At 38.7% G+C, this 23,235-nt stretch overlaps 1 protein-coding gene across 1 annotated transcript in view; it reads left to right on the forward strand.

The window, feature by feature from the left end:
- The window catches only part of ext1b (exostosin glycosyltransferase 1b), a 155,020-nt gene that overhangs the window by 126,285 nt on the left and 5,500 nt on the right, over nt 1–23,235 (forward strand). Inside the window, exons 6-10 of the mRNA XM_074686417.1 lie at nt 623–741; nt 7,695–7,790; nt 17,690–17,779; nt 20,368–20,528; nt 22,081–22,252. Coding sequence (XP_074542518.1) covers nt 623–741; nt 7,695–7,790; nt 17,690–17,779; nt 20,368–20,528; nt 22,081–22,252 — 638 coding nt within the window. The remainder of the gene's footprint in view (nt 1–622; nt 742–7,694; nt 7,791–17,689; nt 17,780–20,367; nt 20,529–22,080; nt 22,253–23,235) is intronic.

Here is a 23,235-nt window from a genome sequence, read left to right on the forward strand (position 1 = left end):
AGGTTTTGTTCAGTGTTTCATGAAACTCTGTTTATGAGCTTGTTACAAATTTACATCCCAGGTGTTTAAAAATCTCAGCACGCTCTCAACTTTTTCATTACACATCACAAGGATAGTTTACCAAGTTCTAAGAATGCGTCTATCCCTGGCCATGAAAGAGGCTGGGTGGCGGAAAGGAGTCCTCTAATGCTGTCTCCACTGCGCTATGCTTTGTTGGTTTGGGTTTGATTAGATTTAAATTAGGAAAAAGTAGGACGTCCTCTATGATCCCTCCACTTCAATAACTTGTTTCCTGCTCATTTTCAGCCTCGATTACTCTGCTCCAGCATCAAGTCAGGCTGAATTTAAAGTCACATCAGCACTAAGTTGGACAGATACAGCTGAAGAGTTTCCAGAATAAAATTTTCAGTGATCAAGAGATTTGGCGTTTTCAAAGCAGAGTTGTGTTGTTGAATATTTTAAGACTGGCTTGAAAAACATACAATTAAGTCATCCATACTTTTTGAAAGGCTGACACTTGTTTGAAGCAGCGTCTTGTTCTGGGAATAGTCGTGAAGTGTTTCCAGTGAGAGTTCAAATGTTTTAATAAGCAATCTTTTCCTCTTTCTTTTTTTTTCCCCAGGTATTAAACCATACCCTAAGTTCACAGCCGTCATCCATGCCGTCTCCCCTCTTGTCTCCCAGTCCCAGCCCATCCTCAAGCTGCTGGTTGCTGTGGCCAAATCCCAGTACTGTGCTCAGGTAATTGATATGTCCGTGTGTGCTTTTACTACATCATTACCCAGAATCCTTCACTGATCTCCACCTTGTGGCTCCACAAAGTGCACCGCTTTATGTGGCTCATACTTTGATATCGCATTTTCCAACCAGAGGAACAACAATACTCATCCTCTATCCCTGTGTCTGTGTTTATGTGTGTGTACATGTGTGTGTGTACATGTGTGCGTGAGCTGCGGTGGATTGAATTAGAGCAGCAGTTTGTAGCATTGCTACATCTGTCTCCATGGCAGCCAAACCCCCTTCAGCACAGCTGGAGACGGCATGTATTGATTCCCCCGCTTGCTCCTTACCAGCTCGGGAAATGAAATGGAATTTGCTCCCTGATGGCTGGTTTTGTGTGTGTGTTTGTGTGTGTGTGTTTGGCCAGTAGAGTGTATGAGTAAGCGAGTTTGTATTTTGTGTGGGAGGGATGCGTTTCCGTGCGAGTGCGGTGCATGAATGTGCATCCCTGTGATTGTGTGTGCTGTGTATGATTGTAATTGTTTGGCAGTGGAATATACACGATGAGGATGTGCTGTGTTTACGTAGGTGGGGTGATTGTACAAGTGTGTAATTCTTACCTCTGTTATTTTGTGTCTGTGGTTTTCATGTTTGTCCCTGCGTATGTGTGCACTGCTCATGCCAGAGGTCAACACGTCAGCTTTCTGCACATCCCTTTATCATTGTTTGTACATTTTGACTCTTTTGTACATAGTGATGACCCTAAACCTTAATTATCTAAACGGACCAAGCCAGGTCGCTTACCTACCACAGTACAAAGACTGCTAACGTACAAAGACAAACAACCAAACACACTCCCACCTAGTGTTAAATCTAGAGTGAACATACAAGCATGTGTTTGGCCTGAGGAACATGCACCGATTAAGACCCTAAGCAGAAAAAAACGTCTTTTTTTTTTAACTTAGATTATAGGGGTGCTGGTATTGCTTTTTGGTCCAGGTTGAATGCTACCTGAGGCAAGCCCTTGCTTAGGTTTAAGTCTTGCCTATGGCACCTCGACGCCTGCCGCATGTCACTCCCCACTCTTGCCCTGTTCCCTGCTCTATCTACCTCTACTTTTCTATCTTCTCTGATTAAATGCGTAAAAAGTCAGAAAAAAATGATACTTAAAAAAAAAAACATAAAAAAAAATCGTACATTCTACGCTTCACCTTAAGCTGCAGTTCCTTGGGTGTCCACCAGAGGTCGACTCCAGCATTTCTACAGCCTGATGATAAAAGAAACATTTTGGGTACCATGTCTTATTTTATTTATCAAGAAAACTGCTTCGGGCTATGAGGAGTACCCATTTTGGAACATTACAGTGACACCTCTGGCCAGAATTGGTAGTGTATCTTCAGGATAAAGACTCTTTTCCCTATGAGCTCTATCGGCCACTTTCATCACTTTCATAAAGATGTGAATCTTGCCAAGACGTGTGTTTGTTTGGGAAGCCAGTGAAAGGACTTGCATTTGCATTTAGAAACAGCTAACTTTGGTGCTGATAATCTCATTTGAAATTGTGGATTACAAACAGACTAACTTACGGAAATTAGACTATTTCAAAATAACTAATAAAGTCCTCACAGCGCCCTTGAGCTTATACATTTTTTGACAAAAATGAGATATGACCAATTAGAGCTTCTGTTGCGTTGTCTGCCCTCTCCTGGCAGTAGAAGGGATTTACACATACTGAATGCTGGCGCCAATTGTCAATTACTCTTGTACCAAATTTTCCAACTTTCATCCAGGGAAACTTAAATTAAGAAAGAGTAGGAAGCTGTGAGAAAATGAAGCTAAAGCTGAAATGCTAAAAACTGCAGTTCCTAGAGTGTCCACTTGAGGCTGGCTCTGGAAGCGCCAGAAACCCCATACACACCTATTAAAAAAAGATGATCTTTGCAGCAGCAACAAACATGTTTATGGTGTGTTCCAAGAACGATTTTGGTCTGAATAGCTCACACCTGTGCAACACGCACTTCATGGAGGGCAATTTTTTTATATATGACGCAGTAGTTAAGAAGATTTTTACAGTCGCTAGTGTTTTTGATTCAACTGACTGGTGGTCACTGTGGCTGGTAGTAAGGAGGCTTGAAGCTTGCCTCATCTCAGCCTTGGTGCCTGTAGTTGGGTCATCCTACAGTTAGGTCGAGCCAAACAAACAAAAGGCTTAAAAAATCTGCCTCAGAAACAAATGGGTGACATCACTTGAAGCTACGTCCATGTATTACCCAACGTATCTGAGTAAACCAGCGCACTTAAAGCAGTGCGTTCTGTGAACATGCCTGATAAATGCCCACTTCTACTTTATAACTTTCTGTCTTTGATTTGAAGTTCCCACAACCAATTAAAACAAATCCCGACCAACATCAAAGAGGTAAAATCTTGGTTATTTTTTTCAGACTTTCAAAAGCCTGTCCGATATGATTTACGCCTTTTTTTCCCAAAGTTTACTCAACAAGAAAAGCAGCTTTGAAGTACAAATTGATGAAGTTAACCAAAACATAAGCAGCCTGGAAAGAAAGTGGTCTTAGCAGTATAGAACATCAAAAAAGTGATTTATCTGAACGACAAATGTTATCCCAAGACACTTTTCAAAAACTTTTGCTACTCTAACTTTAAGTGGTATTTTTCAAAAGGAAAGTTTTAAACCTACCCTCAAAAGTAGAGATGGTGTCTGTGCCCTGGACTGGACTAGATTATTCCAAAGGAGAGGAGCGTGACAACCGAAAGCTCGACCTCCCATATTACTTTTGTCATTGTCGAAGGTACAAAAACAGTTGGACTTTGAGTGGGTGTTTCTTACCTGCTATTTAATAAACACTGTTTTGTCATCCTGTAAAGTCAAGATTTTAATTTGATTTTACAATTTTTCTAATCCCATAGCAGGTGAAGCTAGGTCTCAAAACAAATCCAAGTCTTTTCTTTTGACAGTTTTGTGCCGCAGACACATTCCTGCAATTTAATATTCAGCTTGTGTGGTAAAACCCAAACTCCACATCCTTTCTTCTGCGCACTTTCAGCCAAACATTCCCACAAACCTTCTTCCATAATAGCAGGTTGAAAGAGTAAACTCTGCCTTCTTCTTCATTTTTATGGAGGCGCCTTTGTGTTTGCGTTCTCCAGGCTGTGCATGCAGAAAGGAGAGCCAGGTACACAGCCGGGATTTTTTTCTTTCACTTTCAGCTCGTATAGAAAAGAAACGAGGAGGGGGGGCGGCTTCTGCTGGGCCATGAGGGGATGAGGAAAGGGATATAAATAAATGAATGAAAGGGAGAGAATGAAAGAACACAGAGGGTGGAGGAGGCTAAATTGGGCAGGAGAAAGCTTCTTGCGTTCTGACACAGTGGCCCCCTGCCGCGTCTGTGCCTGTGCATTTGTGGGAAGCGATTCTTCAACTCTGGCTACAGATTTACTGACACTTTCTTCACCATTTTACCTCTAGCCAAACACACACACAGAAACACACAAACAGGCGCACGCATGCGGGCATACATCCTCGATGCTTCCATCAGCACCCTGAGAGGGCTGGTGAGCTGACAGAGACACCATCTGTCTTTCTAATCAAACAGGAATAGAGCACTGCGAGGATGGATTAACGCCTTCTTTACCCCCGAGTGTGTGTGCGTGTGTGTGTGTAAGCACAGACTGCGTACCTGTTGTCATTTTACAATGTCACTGTCCCGCCTAGATTCTGCCTCACAAATAATACATGTTTCGTTTTTTTATCTGTGTCAGCTTCTAATGATGGGATAAATTTGCTGGTCATCAAACAGCTGTGTATCACCCTTTTTCTCCCTTCTCCTTGGCACACAGCTGCTGGAGTCAGAAGCCTTAACACAGACATCCTTCCAAATGGCTCCCAGCTCATAATTTGGCAGGTCCAGTCAGGGTGCAGAGTCCCTGAGGGAAACGGCTGCTGTGTGTGACGTAGTTAATGTCAAAATAATGTGAAGCTTTATTGATCCCTGCAGGGAAATTCTTGCGCTGAGCACAGTGTCAGGTTAGCTCTGCACAGATTCTTTTACCGTCTTGTTCAAGGACATTTCAGTAGCCGGATGTTGGCTGACACACAAAAAACTGACCTCTATTTAATAGTTACGCTGATGATATATTCCTTTTGGTTCCCAATCTTTTCCTTTTTTCAGTTTTGCAACACTTTTTCTTAATTTCTATACATTTTCTAACTAATGCAAGAGACTGAATCAGGAAACTACTTTCTGTATTCTTTCCCTTTTATTTATTTTCCACAGTTTTCTGATTAACGCCAGAACGCTCACAGAAACTGCTCTCATTTTTAATGTGGCTTTAGTGGATCGAAAGCCCCAAACGCTGTTCACAATAGGATAGAGGGACTGAAAGTGACAGCGTAGCAGATGGTGGTGCTACGGCTCCAGGCAAAGCTCAGTAAACAGAAAACTTATAAATCTCTGGAAATACATTTTTAACAGCAATTTGTAAAGTTTTCAACTTAGAGAATTGGAAGCTGTGTTGTGAAGTTTCTGTTTTGATTTACTGCCCACATCCATATCCGTCTTCTCAGAGCTTCCTCATGGTTTGAGCGGAAAGCAACTGAAGAATTATCTGTCTGCAGAAGCACATGGTGTGAACTGTGTTGTATTATGTAGCAGCTTTGGAACTTTGTTTATGAGGAAGTTGTGGTTGAAAATATCTAATTTTCTATGGTAGAAGTAACTTACAGTGGTGGCCAAAAGTATCAAAACACTTGGCATATTTAAGAGGTTTCAGTTGTTTATAAAGATGAACACTGAAAAAGATGGAATGGCACACTCAAGTTGATCTCAACCCCATTGAGCTTTTGACTAAACTAATTTCCTGAGTTGCTGATGCTTTTCCTCTCAAGTGTCCTCCATAAATTAATCAGATATACAGAATTGGGTTAAACATTCAGCATCTTTGATGTATCCGAAGCATCTGTATTCAGATTTTGTCACACAGGTCAATAAAAGCAACATTATTTTGAACTAACAACTACTACTGAAACAACTACATGAAATTACAACTCAACTGTAAAGTAGCCTGTTTGCTAACTTAGTATGCCAACACTACCATCAGGAATTGGTTGAACTTTAAAGCATTAAAAGCAAAATCTTTTAAAGTTAGTGAGCTACACTCGATAGCTAACATGTTATCATGCCAAAGTCAATATACTGGTTGTTAACTATTTGGTCTTAGCATTATAAGTAACTACATTAAGAAAAAAAAATAATGGCTAGCTAACTCTATTAGCTAGAATAAGAATGTTATAAGAATGCTAGAATGTAGAAAAAAACTAACTAATGGGTCAAGTAAACAGCACCATCTTTGATACCTGTTTTTTATGTTCAAAAGGATATAAACCTGCTTTTAAATACATTAAAAAGACTGGAGATGCTAACATTAGCTTAAAAAATGATAGTATTCAGGGCCAGCTTCAACGCTATTTGAGTGCTTGTTGTAACTTTAATGTATGTATGTTTTTATTTATGTTAAATATTGTTTGCTTGTTTATTTGGAGCAACAACTGTAGGCTGTAAGCTAGTTAGCCACAAGTACTTAGCTAAACTTTTTAAACCTTACCATTTTATCAAGCAAAAGTCAATGTATTTCTTGATGGCTAGCTATTTCTAGTCTTACTGGAAACTACATTAAGGTTTAAAAAGGTAAGCTAATGAACTCTGTTTAGCTGCTTGGCATACTTTAAAACAACACTTACTTTGCACTTAAATGAAAGTGTTTAGAGAGAAATTAACTTGAAGAGTATAAACCTGTTTAAAAATCCTCTAAAAAATAAAACTGAGATGCTAACATTAGTTCAAAATATGATAGCATCTGTGTCCACCCTGTTTGTTTGCTTACATTGTGACTGGACTTTTGTGAAGGGCTTTGTATCTATCCATAATTTTTTTTTCTAACCAACTCAATGAGATAATGAAATGCTTCAACTGTTAGCTTTTTATGAAACACTGGCTATAATTGTAGGCTGTAAGCTAGTTAGTAAAAGGATAGTTCATTGTTTTGGAAGTGGGCCTGTATGAAGTTGTAAGCTATTAACTGCCACAAAATATACCTCGTAATTTGGCTAATGTTGATGTAAGTGTATGTCTGAAAGTTCTTCATAGATTTTCTGTTTTGTTTCCGCACTATTCACAATTACAATATATTCACTTCCTGCAAACACCAATCAGCTGTACAAGCCTGACTTTGAATGAGATAAGAAAAAATGGCATCTCAGTTAAACATGTTTTCTTTTGCTTTTCTGTTCTAAAAAGGCAAAAATAAATAAATGTATAAAACAAAGTGTTAAACCAGCTTGGTGTATGCTGTGTGGAGTTATAGCTGCTGAGATGTGTTTGTACTCGGGCTATGTTTGGGATGTTCACCCCTTATGTGGAAACAGGCTGAGGCTCAAGAAAGTGTCTTGCTTGTGAATGTATGTGTAAGGGCAGACAGGAGTCATGTCATGTGTGCGTAAATGTGTATGTTCCACATCAAACATTAATGAGGTCTGCAGTGGATGTGCGGTGGGGGAGGTTAACTCCATGTTGTATTTCAATGTCAGCTGACCTGCCGTCACGGTCATGCAGAACAAGACATGACTACAGCAGCAAAGCACGGCGCCTTCATGTCAGACAGCATATGAGCTGGAAAACTGGTGTTCAGCAGGAAAATAAAAATGAAAATGTGATGTGATTGGTCACGGTCCAAGCCGTACAAATCATACTGGAATCATAATTGGAAATATGCTATCACAGCAGCTGCCCTTCTGCCTCTTTAACATTCAATCAACCGGTCGTAGGGTGACATTTTTCACTCAGAGTCATGTCGCATGTTCAGGAGGTTGATTTGTCAGCAAATAAGGAAGTGTTCTACAAGTTGTTTTTGTTTGGAAAATTAAAAACAGATATTTATCAATCCTTTTGTCTGTTTTTTAGATCATCGTCCTGTGGAACTGTGACAAACCTCTCCCTGCCAAACACCGCTGGCCTGCCACCTCAGTGCCCGTCATCGTCATCGAGGGAGAAAACAAGGTGAGCCTCCGCACACTCAGACCTTTAAAGTGTGATTGCTATCGCTTTAATTATGCCGCTCATTTTATGCGTATTCCCAAAACTGTAAAGCTACAGTATCTTGGCACATTTTCTTCCATTTTTGGGAGAAAATGAGTTTCGATTTGTGCTGCACAGATTCCATTTAAAGGACAGTCTCCGTGGTTTTAATTAAAGCTCACTAATGGGTATTATATACTACAGGAAAGAGGTATCTAAGAGGTTAATCATATTGTTAGTTAAGATAAGGAGGCAATAAGTACATGAAGCATTTATATTTATGTGTTTATGCTGTTAATTCTAAACCTACATCACTTTGAATCATCTAATTAACTTAAAGAAATGACAGAATCTCTCTGGAGTAATACATTACAGTTGAGTTGCTTTATAACAGTGTAGGTGCAAACAATAACTGATCCTGATCTAATTTAATTGTGTGTCAGCTTTAATTTTTCTTAATGGGTTTAATACATTATGGCCCTTAGATTCACGCAGTTGTAAAATCTATATTTAGATCTGTTCTCACAGAGATGGGCCCAGAATCATTTGTATAATGAGCTGTTTTATTATCTTTATGTGTCGTACCCTGTTAGGTGTGAAGAAAGAATAACAAGGTGTTATTTAACTGGGTTTTACTTGAAATCATTTCTTCTTTTACAAAGAGGTAGTATTCTTGTTTTTTTTTCACATTTTAAAAACAAATACTAAATAAATGTTGGATAAAATGTTGGGCATCAATACAACAGGTGGGCAAAGTTTCACATTGTAAGGTGAGTGTGTGTTAGAAGATGTCACCAGTTGGTGAATTGGTGAAAACAAAAACGTACTGCTCTGTTCTTTGTCACTGGGGATTTTCATGTTGTTAGCTTTCCACACTTTCCTGGTTAGATTTGAGATAGAATTGTTTTACATGTTGTGTTTTGAGCATAGAAACATCAGTTAACCAAGTAGTGGCAAGTTTGTTGCATGGCAACAGTGGAGGAGGTCTCTAGATAGCTATCCAAGAAACAAGATGAAAGTTACTCTTTTTGATGATCAGTTATTGGAAAAATATCTCACTTCTATACTCTTTTAAGAGACTTTTTTGTTGCATGCCTTTCACTTAAAATGAAAAAATAAATGTATAGCTTTATGACAATGTTGCTAAAGAGCAGAAGACAGGAAGTTCCCACATTTCAGATGATAGAAATACAGATTTTTTTTGCCTGTTTCTCATGAGAGAAGATGAATTAAAACTTGTCTGTTATTTTGACTACATTCTGAGAAAATCTGTCCTCAAAAAAGAGAGACATCCTTGACATAGTGTCAACAGTGTATCAGGACAATAGTTGGGGCTCCAGTTAGTCTAAGTGGTTGAATCAGACTCCCTGAATAAGCCGAGGTTTTTGAGGTCTAAGTCCAAACGGTTCAGGTCAATTGCAAACCCTGGCACTTGATTGAACTTCAGTCCCCTTCCCTTAAAAAACAAAAATACTGTCAAATGAAATAAAAAATGTTCTGCATCTGTTTCAATTTTCTCTGGGTGTCAGTGCCGAAGTATCTTATTTCCTCTTTTTGTTTGAATGATTGACACCGTCGTCGGAGACAGCTTTTTCCCACGTTTGTTTTCTTCTGACTTTACCCTCCAGCGAGCCAGCAGCGTGCTTCAGTGGCAGTTATTATGACAACCTGATTAGGCTTTGCTCTGACGACTTTGCCCTGTTAGAGTGTGAGGCTGTGTTTGTCTTGAACTCCCGCTGACCCCTCTTTGTCAGGGTCAAAGGTCAGACAGGGACCCACAGGGTGATATTTCTTGCCATAAAAGCTGCTCCCAGCTCAGTTTTTTTTTTTAGTGGTTGTTTTTGATGAAAAGGGACGTGGTTGCTCAGACATCAGACTCATCTTCACCTGCTCAGTAACTCGTGAGGACTGAACTTCACCTGCCAATCACAGGAAGTGGTTTCCACATCAGTGTCAGTCAGGCGGCGGTGGGCTGGCTTTATGGTTTACCTCTCCCCGTGGCCTTGAGTGGTTTCTCGCAGGCTGTCAATCACAGCGGGGGCTCGGTGTGTTGCTGTGTGTCCGTGACAAGCCAGCAGAACAGGCTTAGCTTCCTAACGCTGTGTATGTGTGTGTGTTTTTGTGTGTGTTCTGTGTGTATGTGCCAGGCAGCATGTGGTTTGTTGTGGTTGTGGCGAGTTCTGTGTTTACCGTGGCGAGCAAAGCTGTGTTCCTCCACCCCACAGAGGGAGAGTTTTTCCTCCTTCGCTTTTTTTTTTACCACTTTCTGGCTTTCATCTCTATTTTATCTGTTCCTTCACTCAAAGGTCCTTCTCTTTTTTCTCATTTGCAGCTTTTTTATCATCTTCTTACTCCCTCTTTTTCTTATTTTTGCCATTTTTCTCTGTCCTTTAAATTCTCTTTCCAGGATCATGGCTGGTAGCTTAGAAATTCTGAGAACATAAATCCTCCGTCCTCAAAATTTTAAAGTGATTTTCTCTCATATTTTATTTATTTTCCTAACAGTTCAGCTTTTATTCTCACTGCATTTCATTAAAACATGAAGTCTAAATTCTGATCTGATGCCCCATGATCTCCCAGGGCTAAATGGAAAGGGCATTTCTGTTGTATTATTTATGTAGGGGATCACTTAAAAATTTAAAAAGTAGGTCCAAAAATAGCTCACTCACTCTGTTTACAACCCTTCTGATGGGAAGAATCAAAAAACAAAAGTCGCGTTATCTTCACATTTTTGAGTATGTTTTCCTAAAAGCAAAAGTCAGCCTAGATTTGCTGTTACTTCCTATAACTTCATTAAAATGTTCTTTATTTTAACCTGCCCTGTTAGTTTATTACCTCCGCAACGGATCTTGATTAAATTTTAAGGAAATGTTCAAAAGGGGATAAGGAGGAAGTGATTAAATTTTGAAGGTGATCTGAATCACCATCTGGATGCAGGATTTTTTAAAGGTTCTTTATAATTGTGAGATAGGGCCGTTTTCACCATATGTGTATATAACTTTAAGATGAATGGTTGGATTACTTTGCAAAACAAGACAAGACAAGGTCGCAATTATTTTTGACGGGTGTAAAAGGTCAGTCCAGATCCTGGCAATATTCTGGATACTAAGATCTAGAATATGAAATATGTACTGGGTCATCATAATTTTCAACACTGTCAGGAAACAAATTATCGTACAAACCTGCAACTAACACCAAATTGTAGCAGACAGTCTGCTGAAAGGAAGTATAACATTAAAGTAGGGCTAAAGTGTTGCGTGACGATCACAATATGCTTGGCTGAGGTCTTCGCTCTCTGAGTGCTTTTCTAGTTATGTTTGTGATGTTAGGAGTTTCATTTTTTTTCATCTCAACTTCTGCTATCAGCAATGGTACGAGTTTAGAGTTTTACGAATCTAGTGTGAAGACATACAGCATAGGACATGCAGAGTTTTTATCGATTGCTACTTGCTAATCAGGATATAAAATGCTAGAATTTTCCATAGACTCGAGTCAGATGCAGCTGACCTTCAGTCTGCAGCTGCTTTTGTCTTAAACTGTTCAGTGCCTGAGGACTATACCAAAGGTGACACTGTAGGATGTAAAAAATGTAGGATGTATAAAAGAGTCAAAAAGTAAAATAATGATTAATTTAAAGAAACAAATTGGGGAAAAATGTGTAACTACATCCAACAAGAAATAAGGTGTTTAGCTTAGATTTTTTCAGTAGGGAAACCTTTTTGTCTTGTTTTGTTTTTTCATACCTATAACAAAATAATCATCATTATTTTGTGCAAAAGAAAACAGAAAAAGTGAGTTGGTATTACCACGTCTTGGTTCCATGTCTTCTGAATAGGGATGGGTACCTTTCACATTTGAAACGATGCGGTACTGATGCCCCGTACCTGGCAATTGGTATCGGTACTTATCAGTACCAATTTTCGTTACTTTTTTGTGTGTATGTGATAATAAAAATTAATTTGTTTCATAATTTTTTTTTCCATTTAACATGTTTATTCTTAAATATATCACCTGATAATGCTGTGTTCATGGCCATCACGGAAGATCTCCTACTCTTCCGCTCTCTCACAGCCAAAAGGATGTATTTAGGTACCTAAACATGGTACCTTTTGATTTTTTGTGAATCGGTACCCGGTACTTTTGACAGAAATCAGTTGGTACCTGTAAAAGTAACTAATTCGGTACCCATCCCTACTTCTGAACACTGCTGTAAATTAGTAGTATCATTTGTGGCCAATAATTGTCCCTGATGAATTCAGCTCACACTTCAATATAAGTTGTGTGTCGAAAAGCACAGATGTCTTATAACCGTTCATCCGTTTTTAAAAGATTAATTTCCACAGTGAGACAAACAGACAAACGTTATTTGTTTTGCTCTTTCTATTGAAGTTGTCAACCAAAAGAAAAACACTGATCTCTCTTTGACACTCCTCCCTCTGTCTCTTCAGCTCCTCGGCCAAAAGCAGCTTCATGTCTGTAGATTTAGGCCGTGTTAGAATCCCAGCAGTGTTTTATTATGGTTTACACACACCGGTGGTCCTCCTCTCCCCCCTCTCTCAGCTGCTGTCCTTCAGAGGGAGAGGTGAAGTGCTGCAGGCAGATTCCTGCTGGAAGAGCTCACATTCCTGGAGAGCAGCAGAAGGCCCCAGGCTAATGTGTCGCACTTCTAACATTACAAACCATCTGGGGGATGCAAAAATCAGCCTCTCATCCTCTTTCTCACTCTTTCCTCCCCTCACTCCTTTTCGTTTTTGCTGTTTGTTGCCATCACTTTCGACCCACCTGTCTGTTTCCTTGTTCTCCATCCAACTGCGTTTCTTCATCGGTATTCACTCTGACACTTTCAGCTAAAAAACAAAGGAGAGCAGAGATGTGGTAGTTTTTTGCTTTCTCTTGTGATGCCCTCAGGAAATTACAGCAGTAATAATGAGACAAGGAATGAGAGGGCTGCACCGCCTCCTCTTTCCTCTCAGCTCTCATTTTCTCTGTCCTTTAATTTGTCTGTAAATAAAAAGTGTCAGTCAAACACCTCTACTCCTCCACCCTGTTCAAACATGAACAGCAGTCAGAACTTTTTGTGGCTGTTGATGAGTCTGGAGGGTTTTTGGAGATTGGGGAAGTGGAGTGCACTTGACCACGAACGTTAGACTCAGCAGCACAGTCAGCTGCAAGAGGTGGTGAGAGGGGACAAGAGGAAAATACACGTAGATTCAGCTTTGTGTTATGTTCCTTTTTTTTTCCTCCAATAGCTTCACCTGCAGCTAGGTCATCTTTATCCAAATCTAGACGTGAAGAAGTCCTGAAATCAGACTTTGTAAACAGTCTCAGTGTCTCATTGGTGTCTCAGAAGGGATCATAAAGCTCACAGATGGTGCTTTACCGTACTGAAAGTGATGATTCTGAAATCTTCAGGCTAATCAGCAGAGCAGCCAAGAGATGCATTCGAGGTTGTACACTTGTCGGCTGGCAAACAGCCACTACACACCCACCTGTCAGTAAATTAGCAGACTAAAAAGCCATTTAACAGCATTAATTGTATTAAAAACTATGATTCAGAAATATTTCTGCTTATTCGGGAACCAGCAAACAGGACAAGTTGAGGTTGTAGCCATGCCACCTGGCGAATATCATTTATGCACCCTCACAGCTAAAGCACAGTGTTAACCATAGTGGAGAATCTTACACTAACCATCTTTGGGATCATTTGCAAAAAGCTTCATGCCATACACTGCAAAAAAAAAAAAAAGAAGTCTAATTAAGTGTTAATGTATTATTTTAAGTAAAATTTGTCGCATTATGCCAATTTTGAGCCACATCCAACTTATCAGTCCAGAAAAAATTGCTTATTTCAAGTTGTTTAAAAAAAAGAGGTCTGAATTGCTTGTAACAAGTAAAAAAATCTGCCAATGGAACAAGAAAAAATTACCAGAAATTTTGTGTGAAACTAGTAATTTCTTTTGTCTTTAAATAACTTGAATCAAGACATTTTTCGGGACTTGTCAGGTAGATGTGGCTCATATCAAGGCCCCGTTCACATGACAACGTTTCATCCGTAAACGCTAAAACAAAGTGAAAAAAAATCTGTGTTTACACAGAAACGCAGAGGGACTGAAAACGCTGTAGTAAGCATGCCAGGCCTGTAGTTGGCGCTAGAACTGTCTTGTGCAGAAGCCACTTTTGGGAGAGCTCCACCGAAGTAGATTTGAGACAATCATCTGGTGTATTGGTGAATGTTAAGCGCAGCAATGGAGCAACAGATGCACATTTTGTTGAAAGATAGTCAGCAGATTCAGCAGCACAAGAACACATCACATGAAGCAGAGTGTGACGTCAGCGTTTCCACTGAAAACGCCGGCTTACTGGTTGCACAGTCACAGGTTCGGCAGGGTTTCTGAAAAATCCCACTCTGGAGGCCGTTTTCAAAAGTTTGCATTTTTGGTCAGCTGAAACCCGGTAAACGCGATGCTGAAACGCAACAAAACTTTTGGGATTCACCCTAAAACTGTTTTGTGTAAACAGCCCCTCGGAAGCTTCCTGCCGTACAGGTAAAGTTCAAGATATAAAATTGCCACCTGGCAAACAGGTAATACACATCTACATATCAGTAAAATCATGCTAACAAGATGTAAAAAAAAAAAAAAAAAAAAAAAAAAAGTCTTTCACCATTTTAAAATATTGACTCAAAATTAGTTTGGGAAACCAGCAAAAGTCTGCAGCTGAGTTTAAAGCCTTGCCACCTGGTAAACAGCCACTACGCCCCCACGTGCCAGTCACATAATGAAGCTAAGTTATGCTGGTGCTAACTCTAATCTAATGAAAGCTACAACAAACATCTGTTAGTCAAATCCACCATGCCGAGTGTATTTAAATTCACAGTTCCTCACTCCTGTTTTGATACTTTGTACAACCGAAAAATAAAAATCCCATCATTCTTATTCATTAAAAGCATTTTTCAGACTCCAATGTGATTGACATAGACTCAGGTTGGGTGTTTGTAGAAATTAATTACATTTAATCCACTTAATTGTAGACTGATGATAAAAGAAGTCAGTGTATAACAGGCTTTGCACAGCTTCACAGAAGAGGCAGATATTCTGTGTTTCTCTCGGTGTTGGTTGCTGCCCCCGTCTGTAGGAGTGATGACGACCTGCAGGGAGTGAGGTTGCTCTGCTGGAGCACAACAAGCGCACAAAGCCAGGTGTTTACAGAGAAAAGGGGTCGGCATCGACTATTCTTAAATGTAAATGTAAATGGCTTTTCAGTGCAGTTGGTGTTTGAAAAGTCTTCTCGCAGAGGCCTGACCTTCAACACCTCGCTGAAGAACCGAATAACACACTTTTCAGCCTGTTACCTGGATCTGTTTGTGTGTCTGCCATTACAGAACTGCATTCGTGAGCTGTTTCTTGTTTGTGTGGGAGGTTTGTTTGAGTTGGAGCTCGCATCTAGTTTAGAATACACACACACTCCTCTTCCTCCAAGAGAAGCCGCTGATTTCTCATCTGAGCACTTTTCTTCTCAGCGTCAGACCAAAGACTTCCCGTCTAAATATCCTCAAGATGTTGATCTTCACGTCCACCTCCCGAGCCCCGTCCACCAGCATCTCTCTGTTTCCAGTAAATAATCTGGACTGTCATGTGTGATGCAGTTTAGATTTTTCACCATTAAATATACATATTTTTCTTTGAATAATGGCACACAGGAGAGGTGAATTTGTGCCTTATGTAGGATTCATGACTCAAGCTGTACGTCTCCTGCTGCATTTATGTGTTCTTATTGATTTAAAAGAGAAAGACGACCCTGCAGCAGTAATGGAAACTTGTATCAGCACTCTGTCACTGTTGGAAACAATGGGGCGCAGAGTGCAGTAAAACACAGGATATTGGATTTTCTCTTCTTCTCTGTGTGCAGCTGTTTGTTGATGTTGTGGCTTTCTGTCTCCCATGAATCCCATGAATTTGTAAAGAATCATTAAAAATGTATAAAGTATATATTGGACACAAAAAGGGCTTTTATTCTGAAATTTATCACAAGGATCTCTGGGAAGCACTCAAAATGATTAGATGTCAGGTGGCAGAGCACATCCTTGAAGCAGACATAATCAATATTTTTTATTAGCCATGGATTGCATAACTTGTATATGGGTGGGGTTACATGTATTGATGGACCCACATGTAAGAATATCCTGACTGTGCCATTTATCTCGGTGACAACAGAAGTTTAGTGTCTTTCAGCTCAAGTTTTTGGTTTTCCCTCTTGTTATGTTACCATAAGAGTTTACTCTTAGAACTTTTATGATGTCAATTCTAGTGACAATAGATGTCACCAAGTGTTAGATCAAAAAAACATGGATTTGAAAATACAAGAAATTATTGGATTGTGTCATAAGTTTAATTCTAGTTAAGTTTAGACCATAGACTGTAAAAAAAACAATGGATGTCATCTTGCTCAGCTCGAAGTGAGGTTGCCACAAAAACTGCTCCCCCTGGTATTGGTCAAAAAATCCAGCTCTCCAGTCATCCCAGATGGGCTGTGGTCAAACTTTAAAAAATTAATACACCCCGTAGAAATGTTTCTCACGTCCGATTGTTGTGGTGATTTGAAGGTATCATTTGGCTGCCTTGTACTCAAGTCCTCTTTTTTTCTGAAAAGTTTCATTTTCATTAGTTATACAAGGTTAAAAACAAGGTTTCAAGTCAGGTTTAACTATGATTGACAGCTGCCGGTCTTGTCTATTTTTTTCAGATTGTAAAATTTGTCAGGAGTTAGAGTCAAGAAGTGATTAGACTCTCGAAAGAATCCCTCACAGTCTTAACTGCACATATTCTGGTTGCACAACTGCTACCAATGGCTGCGCCTGTGTCGGGGAAATTTTGGCTTCAAAACCGTAAAATGATAAATGGTGGAGCCACGCTGTCCACTCTATATACAGTCTATGGTTTAGACCAAGACTGGTGAATAGATGGATGGATGAAGGATGGATGAAGGATGAATGGATGTAAAATTGTATGGCTTGGTGGCAAAAAAGATGAATGGGTGATGGATGCATCAATAGAGGAACAGAAAGATTTTAGATGGATGGACGGTCTTAGTGATTGATTGATTGATTGATTGATTGATTGATTGATTGATTGATTGATTGATTGATTGATTGATTGATTGATTGATTAATTGATGGTTGAGTGGATGGATAGTCTGATGGATGATTGATTGATGGATTGGTTGATTGATTGTGAGATGACAAAAATGGATGGGTGTGGATGGATGTATGGCTTGATGACAAAACGATGAATGATGAACGCATCAATTGGGGAAAAGAAAGACAGGCAGATGATAAATGACAGAAAGATTTTAGATGGATGGATGGACAGTCTTATGGATTGATTGACTGATTAATTGATTGATAAAATGATTGATTGATCAATCAAAAATGATGGATGGAGGGATATATGGACAGTCAGAAGGATGGATTATAGATGAATGGATGATGAGTGCATTGATTGATGGTCAGCTGGATTACAGTTGTGTTTTTTGTTTTCTTTTTTATTCTGCCAGACAGTTACTCGACTGATTAAAGAACAGGAAACAAATTTTGAGTTTATCAAATAAAATGTTCTCATAAGTTAGAAGAAATATTGCTCACACCTGTTACTTCTTCAAGCTGTAATTTGTAATGCTAATGTCAAATTTATTGTATCTCCATGGAGAAATTTGATAGGAGCTGTTGTCTTTGTGTCCACTGCTCCTAAAGTAGCATAAGTCCTTTGACCACAGGTTTTTGGCAACATCTACAGTCAACCAGATGATGTCAGATTAATGCTGTTAAGTGAAATGAAATCAAGCTGTTTTTGTTCTTCATGTGTTTCTCTCTTTTCCCTCTGCAGGTGATGAGCAGTCGTTTCTTGCCCTATGAGACCATAGTGACCGATGCCATCCTGAGCCTGGATGAAGACACCGTGCTCTCCACCACAGAGGTATCATGATTTATAATAAAAGTGAATCGAATGGAAAACTTGTCTTCTTTCTATCTCCCTCTCCTCCGTCTCTGCAGTCTGTTTCTCTCGAGACTAAACACAGTCTCTCCACGTCCCAGATGCAACTCTCTGATTGAATTTTCTCTCGATTTTTTATCCCGCTTTCTGTTTTTCCCTGGTGTTTCAGAGTTATCGCTCAGTTCTTAAATTACTCTAACTTTTACTCCCAGTAACTCACTCTTTCCCTACCACTGCCTGCTTTTCTTTCTCTGTCATCTTCCCATTTTATTTCTCATGTTTTTCACTCTTGTAATTACACTGTACCTCCAGAAATCCCCCTGCTACACAGCACCACTGTTCAGGGCATTTTTGTTCCACATGCCGTCAGGATTGTTCCTGTGTTTTGTGTTTTTTTTCCCTGGGACATATTTTGGCCCGGCACCATGGGAAGCCAGATGCTGCTTTGAACAGCGCAGAATTAGATCTCGTAAAGACTGTTTGTGAGGAGAATCAAGATTGGAAGTTGGAGTTGGCAGAGTGGGGAAAATCTGGACACAAAAACCAAATTGAACCATGTTTTCCCATGAAGAAAAGCTGGATCACAAACACAAACACATCTTAGTGCACAGGGAACATCAGTGCAAGTGTGTTCAAAATAAAAGAAAATCATTGTGTGACTTTTGACACAAGTTTTGCTTAATTTAAACACTATCTCAGTGTATCATCGCCTGGTAATATGTGCTGAAATGTAGAGCAAGCTGTTGTTTGTGAAGCTTCCGAGGCCTTTTTGATGTTTTCCTCTAATTATTTGATTGAACGCTTTGATCGCTGCTGAAGAAGTTTGCTGCAGGCAGCTGCTTGGGAAAGACTGCTCTGTGTTTGATGAGCTTTTGCCTCTGTTGTATTTTCACGATGGTGTGTTTGAATGTAAACTTCCTTTCTTAGTTTTCCCTCTAATCTGATTCTTTGTTATCTTTTTCTTACACACTATACACAGAAAAAAAGTTACAGTTAAACACCAAGAAAATCTCAATCTATATTCATTTTGGATTAAAAAATGTACATTCCTTGAATGTCCAATTTTAACATGAAGAAAACCAAACCCTGGCCCTAAAACCCATGCAGTGGATGAGTTTTCATACTGCTGCAGCATCTGATCGGGGTTTGCCACCGAAGTTTGTTGACATTTTTGTTCCCTTTCGCCATTCTCCAAACGCCGCCAAACTCTAAACAGTTTTCTATTGAAGTGTTTACTTTATGTCTGTCTGCTGTTATGGTCTCCTGTTTTCAATTACTCTGGTGTCCACCTAAAATCTCTTTTGGTTTCAGTGTGCTGTTTGGCTTTTTTCCTTTTTTTTATACAACAAGGTTAACAAGTTTGCTGTACTTCATAATTATATATATATATATATATATATATATATATATATATTTATTTATTTAGAAAAATACAGCTGAAGCATCTAAAGAACGAGCAATGAGATAAAAGTTCAGTAGTTGTAATTAAAGACTGTGGCCAAAAATTACAAGTAAATAGAGGAAGTAGTGAAAAGTTAAATGTCAACTTGAAGTTAAAAAGTGGTATTAAGCTAATTGCAGTTACTTAACTTTGAAAATGAAAAAGTAGTAGCAAGTCAAAAGTTAATGACTCAAATGTTTAAAGAGCTTGCTAAATGTTATATGAGTAAACTTGTGAAGTAGCTAGCTAAATGAAATTAGCAAACCAAACTTAACTAAATGCAACTGGTAAACTTTTCAAACAGCTCAACACCATGTATTGATTGTTAAAATAGTTTGCTTAATGTCATGACTTAAGAGTTAATAAAGTTAGCGTAGTTAGTAAACTGTTTAAATATTAAGCTAGTTTTAATTCATTAACTATTAGCTCAATGCAACAATTGAACAATTAAAAAGGTTACCTAAATATCATGAGTTAACTAACAAAATAGTTAGCTAAACAAAATAGTGTGCTGTTAAAAAAGTTAGCCAAAGGTCTGTTTAAGATGTTAAACTTCTATAGCTTAATGTCATGATTTAACATAAAATGTAGTTTTTTTCTTAAATATAATTAGACAAACTAGTTAGCTTAAAAAATAGGTGTACTGTCAAAATAGTTGGCTCAATGTAATAAGAAGTATCAATTTGAAAGTTTGGACTGTTAGCTTAAGCAGGAAGTTAATCATTATAAAAACTCAGCAAAAAAATATAAGCTGAAGTTTAGAGATCAAACAGTTGATTAAGTTAGCCGCAAGTCAACAGGTGAAAAGTTAATTGAAAGAGATAGCTTCCAAGAACGTCTTAATGACTGTTCTATTAAAAATAAATGTATTTGTGTTTAGTATTTAACAGTCTTGTTGACAGGTTACAACTGTTGCTAGTTTGGGTGTTTTTCTTACCTTTTTTCACTTTTGTGTTGTTGGGTGTTTTTTTTCTCCAATATTGACAACGTATTAACACAATGATTAAATCACATGACTGTGAATTTTTTAGCTATCAGTTTTTAAAGAAGTGATGATGCCTTTACAGACTTTTCTAAATACCTCCTTCCCCTGATTACAGTTTTAAAATCTGTTTTCCTGTCTGTCCAGGTGGACTTTGCCTTCACTGTCTGGCAGAGTTTTCCCGAGCGTATCGTGGGTTATCCAGCACGCAGCCACTTCTGGGACAGCAACAAGGAGCGTTGGGGCTACACATCCAAATGGACCAATGATTACTCGATGGTGCTGACTGGGGCAGCCATCTACCACAGGTATAGTACACATGTCATATTGTTTTCTTGTCTGTAAAATTACAGCTGTTTTTTCTGCGCCTTACTTCTGTTCTCTCCCTCTTCTGTTATACTGGGATCACAGCTCTGTTCGACTCAGCTCTCCAGTGTTCAGTTGTCTTCCTTTTGATTCAACACTTTGATGCGCTGATCTGTAGATAATGAAAGGAAGTGTGATGTTCAGTGCTGCACAGCCTCGGGAAACCAGTGTTTTGACACTGGTTATGTTTAATCCAAAAAGTGTCAATTTGTCTGCTTCACAGCGTAACATAGTTCCTGCGCTTAGTTTTACTACAGCCCTGTCAGCTTTAATATGACTTCACTCAGCTGTGATGGCAGCAGTCCATTAGGCTGAAGTCAGCCAATCACCACAACCCAACGCTTAATCACTTTCAATAAGTCAGTCGCTCACTCCATCCAGGAACTGAAGCAATCAAGTCTCTTGATGAATTCAAAGTTCTGCCCTCAGGCTTTCATCACAGAGGGGGTCTTACATTTGGACTGCATTTGAATTGAGTGGTCCTGTTTATCAATCTATAACAGTATGAGCATGAGGTTTAATTCACTCTCATGGCCATCTTTTCAAAACACTGATCATTAAATCATCTTCTAAAGGTTTCTACACAGTCAGAAAAAAATTATATAGATACATAATATTCTGTTTTATAATATATACAATAATGTATTCATGTGTTTCATATATATGTTTGGTAATGTGACAGGAATGTACCAAAACATAATAAAAACAGACTTCCCAAACAATTTAAATCAGTAAATTATGGTCAGTAATTTTTCAATTTGCCAATCAATTTTTTTAATTTTTGATTTTTAGCTTAAGCTTAGCAAGTTTCCACATGTGCCATTAAATCATTTAAAATTTTAGTGTAGTGTATCCACAGTTGGCTAACTACACTTTGAACAGATGAAGTTATAATTAAATTGTGTTGAAATTTCAAGCGAGCTTTTGTGTTTTTGTGGGCCTGATGAGTCAAGATTCAACATTTAAGCTTTTTTTTAGCTCCATTTTTGGTCTCCACCATCTCCTTAAAGAAATATCACTTATTTTGACTGCTAGATAACCCTTTATGTTCATCAGTTAGTTGCTGGTAAAATGACACCTTGTTTCATCTCATGCAAAGTTAAAGCTACTGTGATGAGGATCACACCTTTAAAGCTTGTCTTGTTTTTGGTGCTCCCTATAAATATATATAAATGTATATAAACAAAGCAATGCATTTCCTTTTTTTTTTTCTTTTTTTTTTTATTCCTGTAAATGCATTAGTTGTGACTAACTTAGCTGACACCTACCCCCTGGCAGATGTTACAGGCATAAAAAAATCAAAAATAGATACAGTTAGTTTTGTTACTGATGTTTCCGTTTTCCTTTTAGGGTTGCAGTGAAGCATCAGTATTAAAATCACTCTGTTTCATGACTAGTTAAACTATCATCACAGGAGCTTTAATTTTGTTTTTTTTCTAAGTACTTTTGTTTAGTTTTATGTCATATGCTCACTTCCTTTGGTCATGTCTGCAGATACTACCATCACCTGTACACAAACTACTTACCCACGAGTCTAAAGAACATGGTGGACCAGCTGGCCAACTGCGAGGACATCTTGATGAACTTCCTGGTCTCTGCTGTCACCAAGCTGCCCCCCATCAAAGTCACACAGAAAAAACAGTACAAGGAGACCATGATGGGACAGGTAAGACTTTCATCAACCTGCCTTCACAAACCATTTTTCTCTTCTTATGAGTCTTTTCTCAGAGTCGACTCATTTGGTGTTTTTTGAAGGCGGTGTTACTCTAAAACAAGACAGCTGCAAGCCGAGAAAGAATTTTTTGGCATCAAAGAAAAAGTCCTGATATGATTACAACCTTGGGTTTGAAACAGACGAGTTATATAATCCACTTTGATTTTGTCCTCCTTTAAAAAATGTGATTCATGCAGATTCCAGTCTGCTTTTCTTCCCATCGGTGTGTACACGGCGGTCTTTTTCAGCTGGTGAACTCTTGTTGGGTTATAAACAGCATGAATTATTTGCTTAAAACTCTTGGCGGTGACCCAGGGGTAAACAGGATGTGTCACTTACAGCAGAGAAACAAAAGCACAGGAAGGAGTCCTGATGGAGTTTTTCACTGACTCACGTCACAGTTTGTACCCAGACTCCAGTCTGCCAAACACAGAGTCTGATCCAGCTGATGATTTATTAAGAAACATTAAAGTCAGGCGACAGTCAGTAATGGCTTTTTCATGTCACAGTGTCTGGCTTGTTCCTTTGATTAAAGACAGAATACAGATGATTACTGTTGTCAGTCTTTCTAATGTAATAAAAATGTTTCTCTCTTTTAATAGATTAGACATTTATTTCTTGATCTGATGATGTTAACCCTCACTGAAGTGTCCTGTCATGGTGCAGTAAACACACGTTAACTCAGACTTTTAATGGTATCAACTTTTTCAGTTAATCTAAAGAGGTACAAAAAGTGCACGTATGGTTTGTCTTTGTAAAAATTCTACATTTTTCAGGTTAACTTGTCTCCTTTTTTTAGCTCCGGACCCAAACTCATAAGACAAACTGTTCCAGAAAATCATCAGCAAATGTTGACTAATTACTTTAATTGTTTATTCATCATTTTCAGCTAATTAGTTCAACAATTTTTCAGTTACTCTCAGGCATTAACTTTA

The sequence above is a fragment of the Halichoeres trimaculatus genome, unplaced genomic scaffold, assembly GCF_033239565.1.
Source record: "Halichoeres trimaculatus isolate MK-OKI-2021-1 unplaced genomic scaffold, fHalTri1.1 fHalTri1_scaffold_14, whole genome shotgun sequence".
Taxonomy (NCBI): domain Eukaryota; kingdom Metazoa; phylum Chordata; class Actinopteri; order Labriformes; family Labridae; genus Halichoeres; species Halichoeres trimaculatus.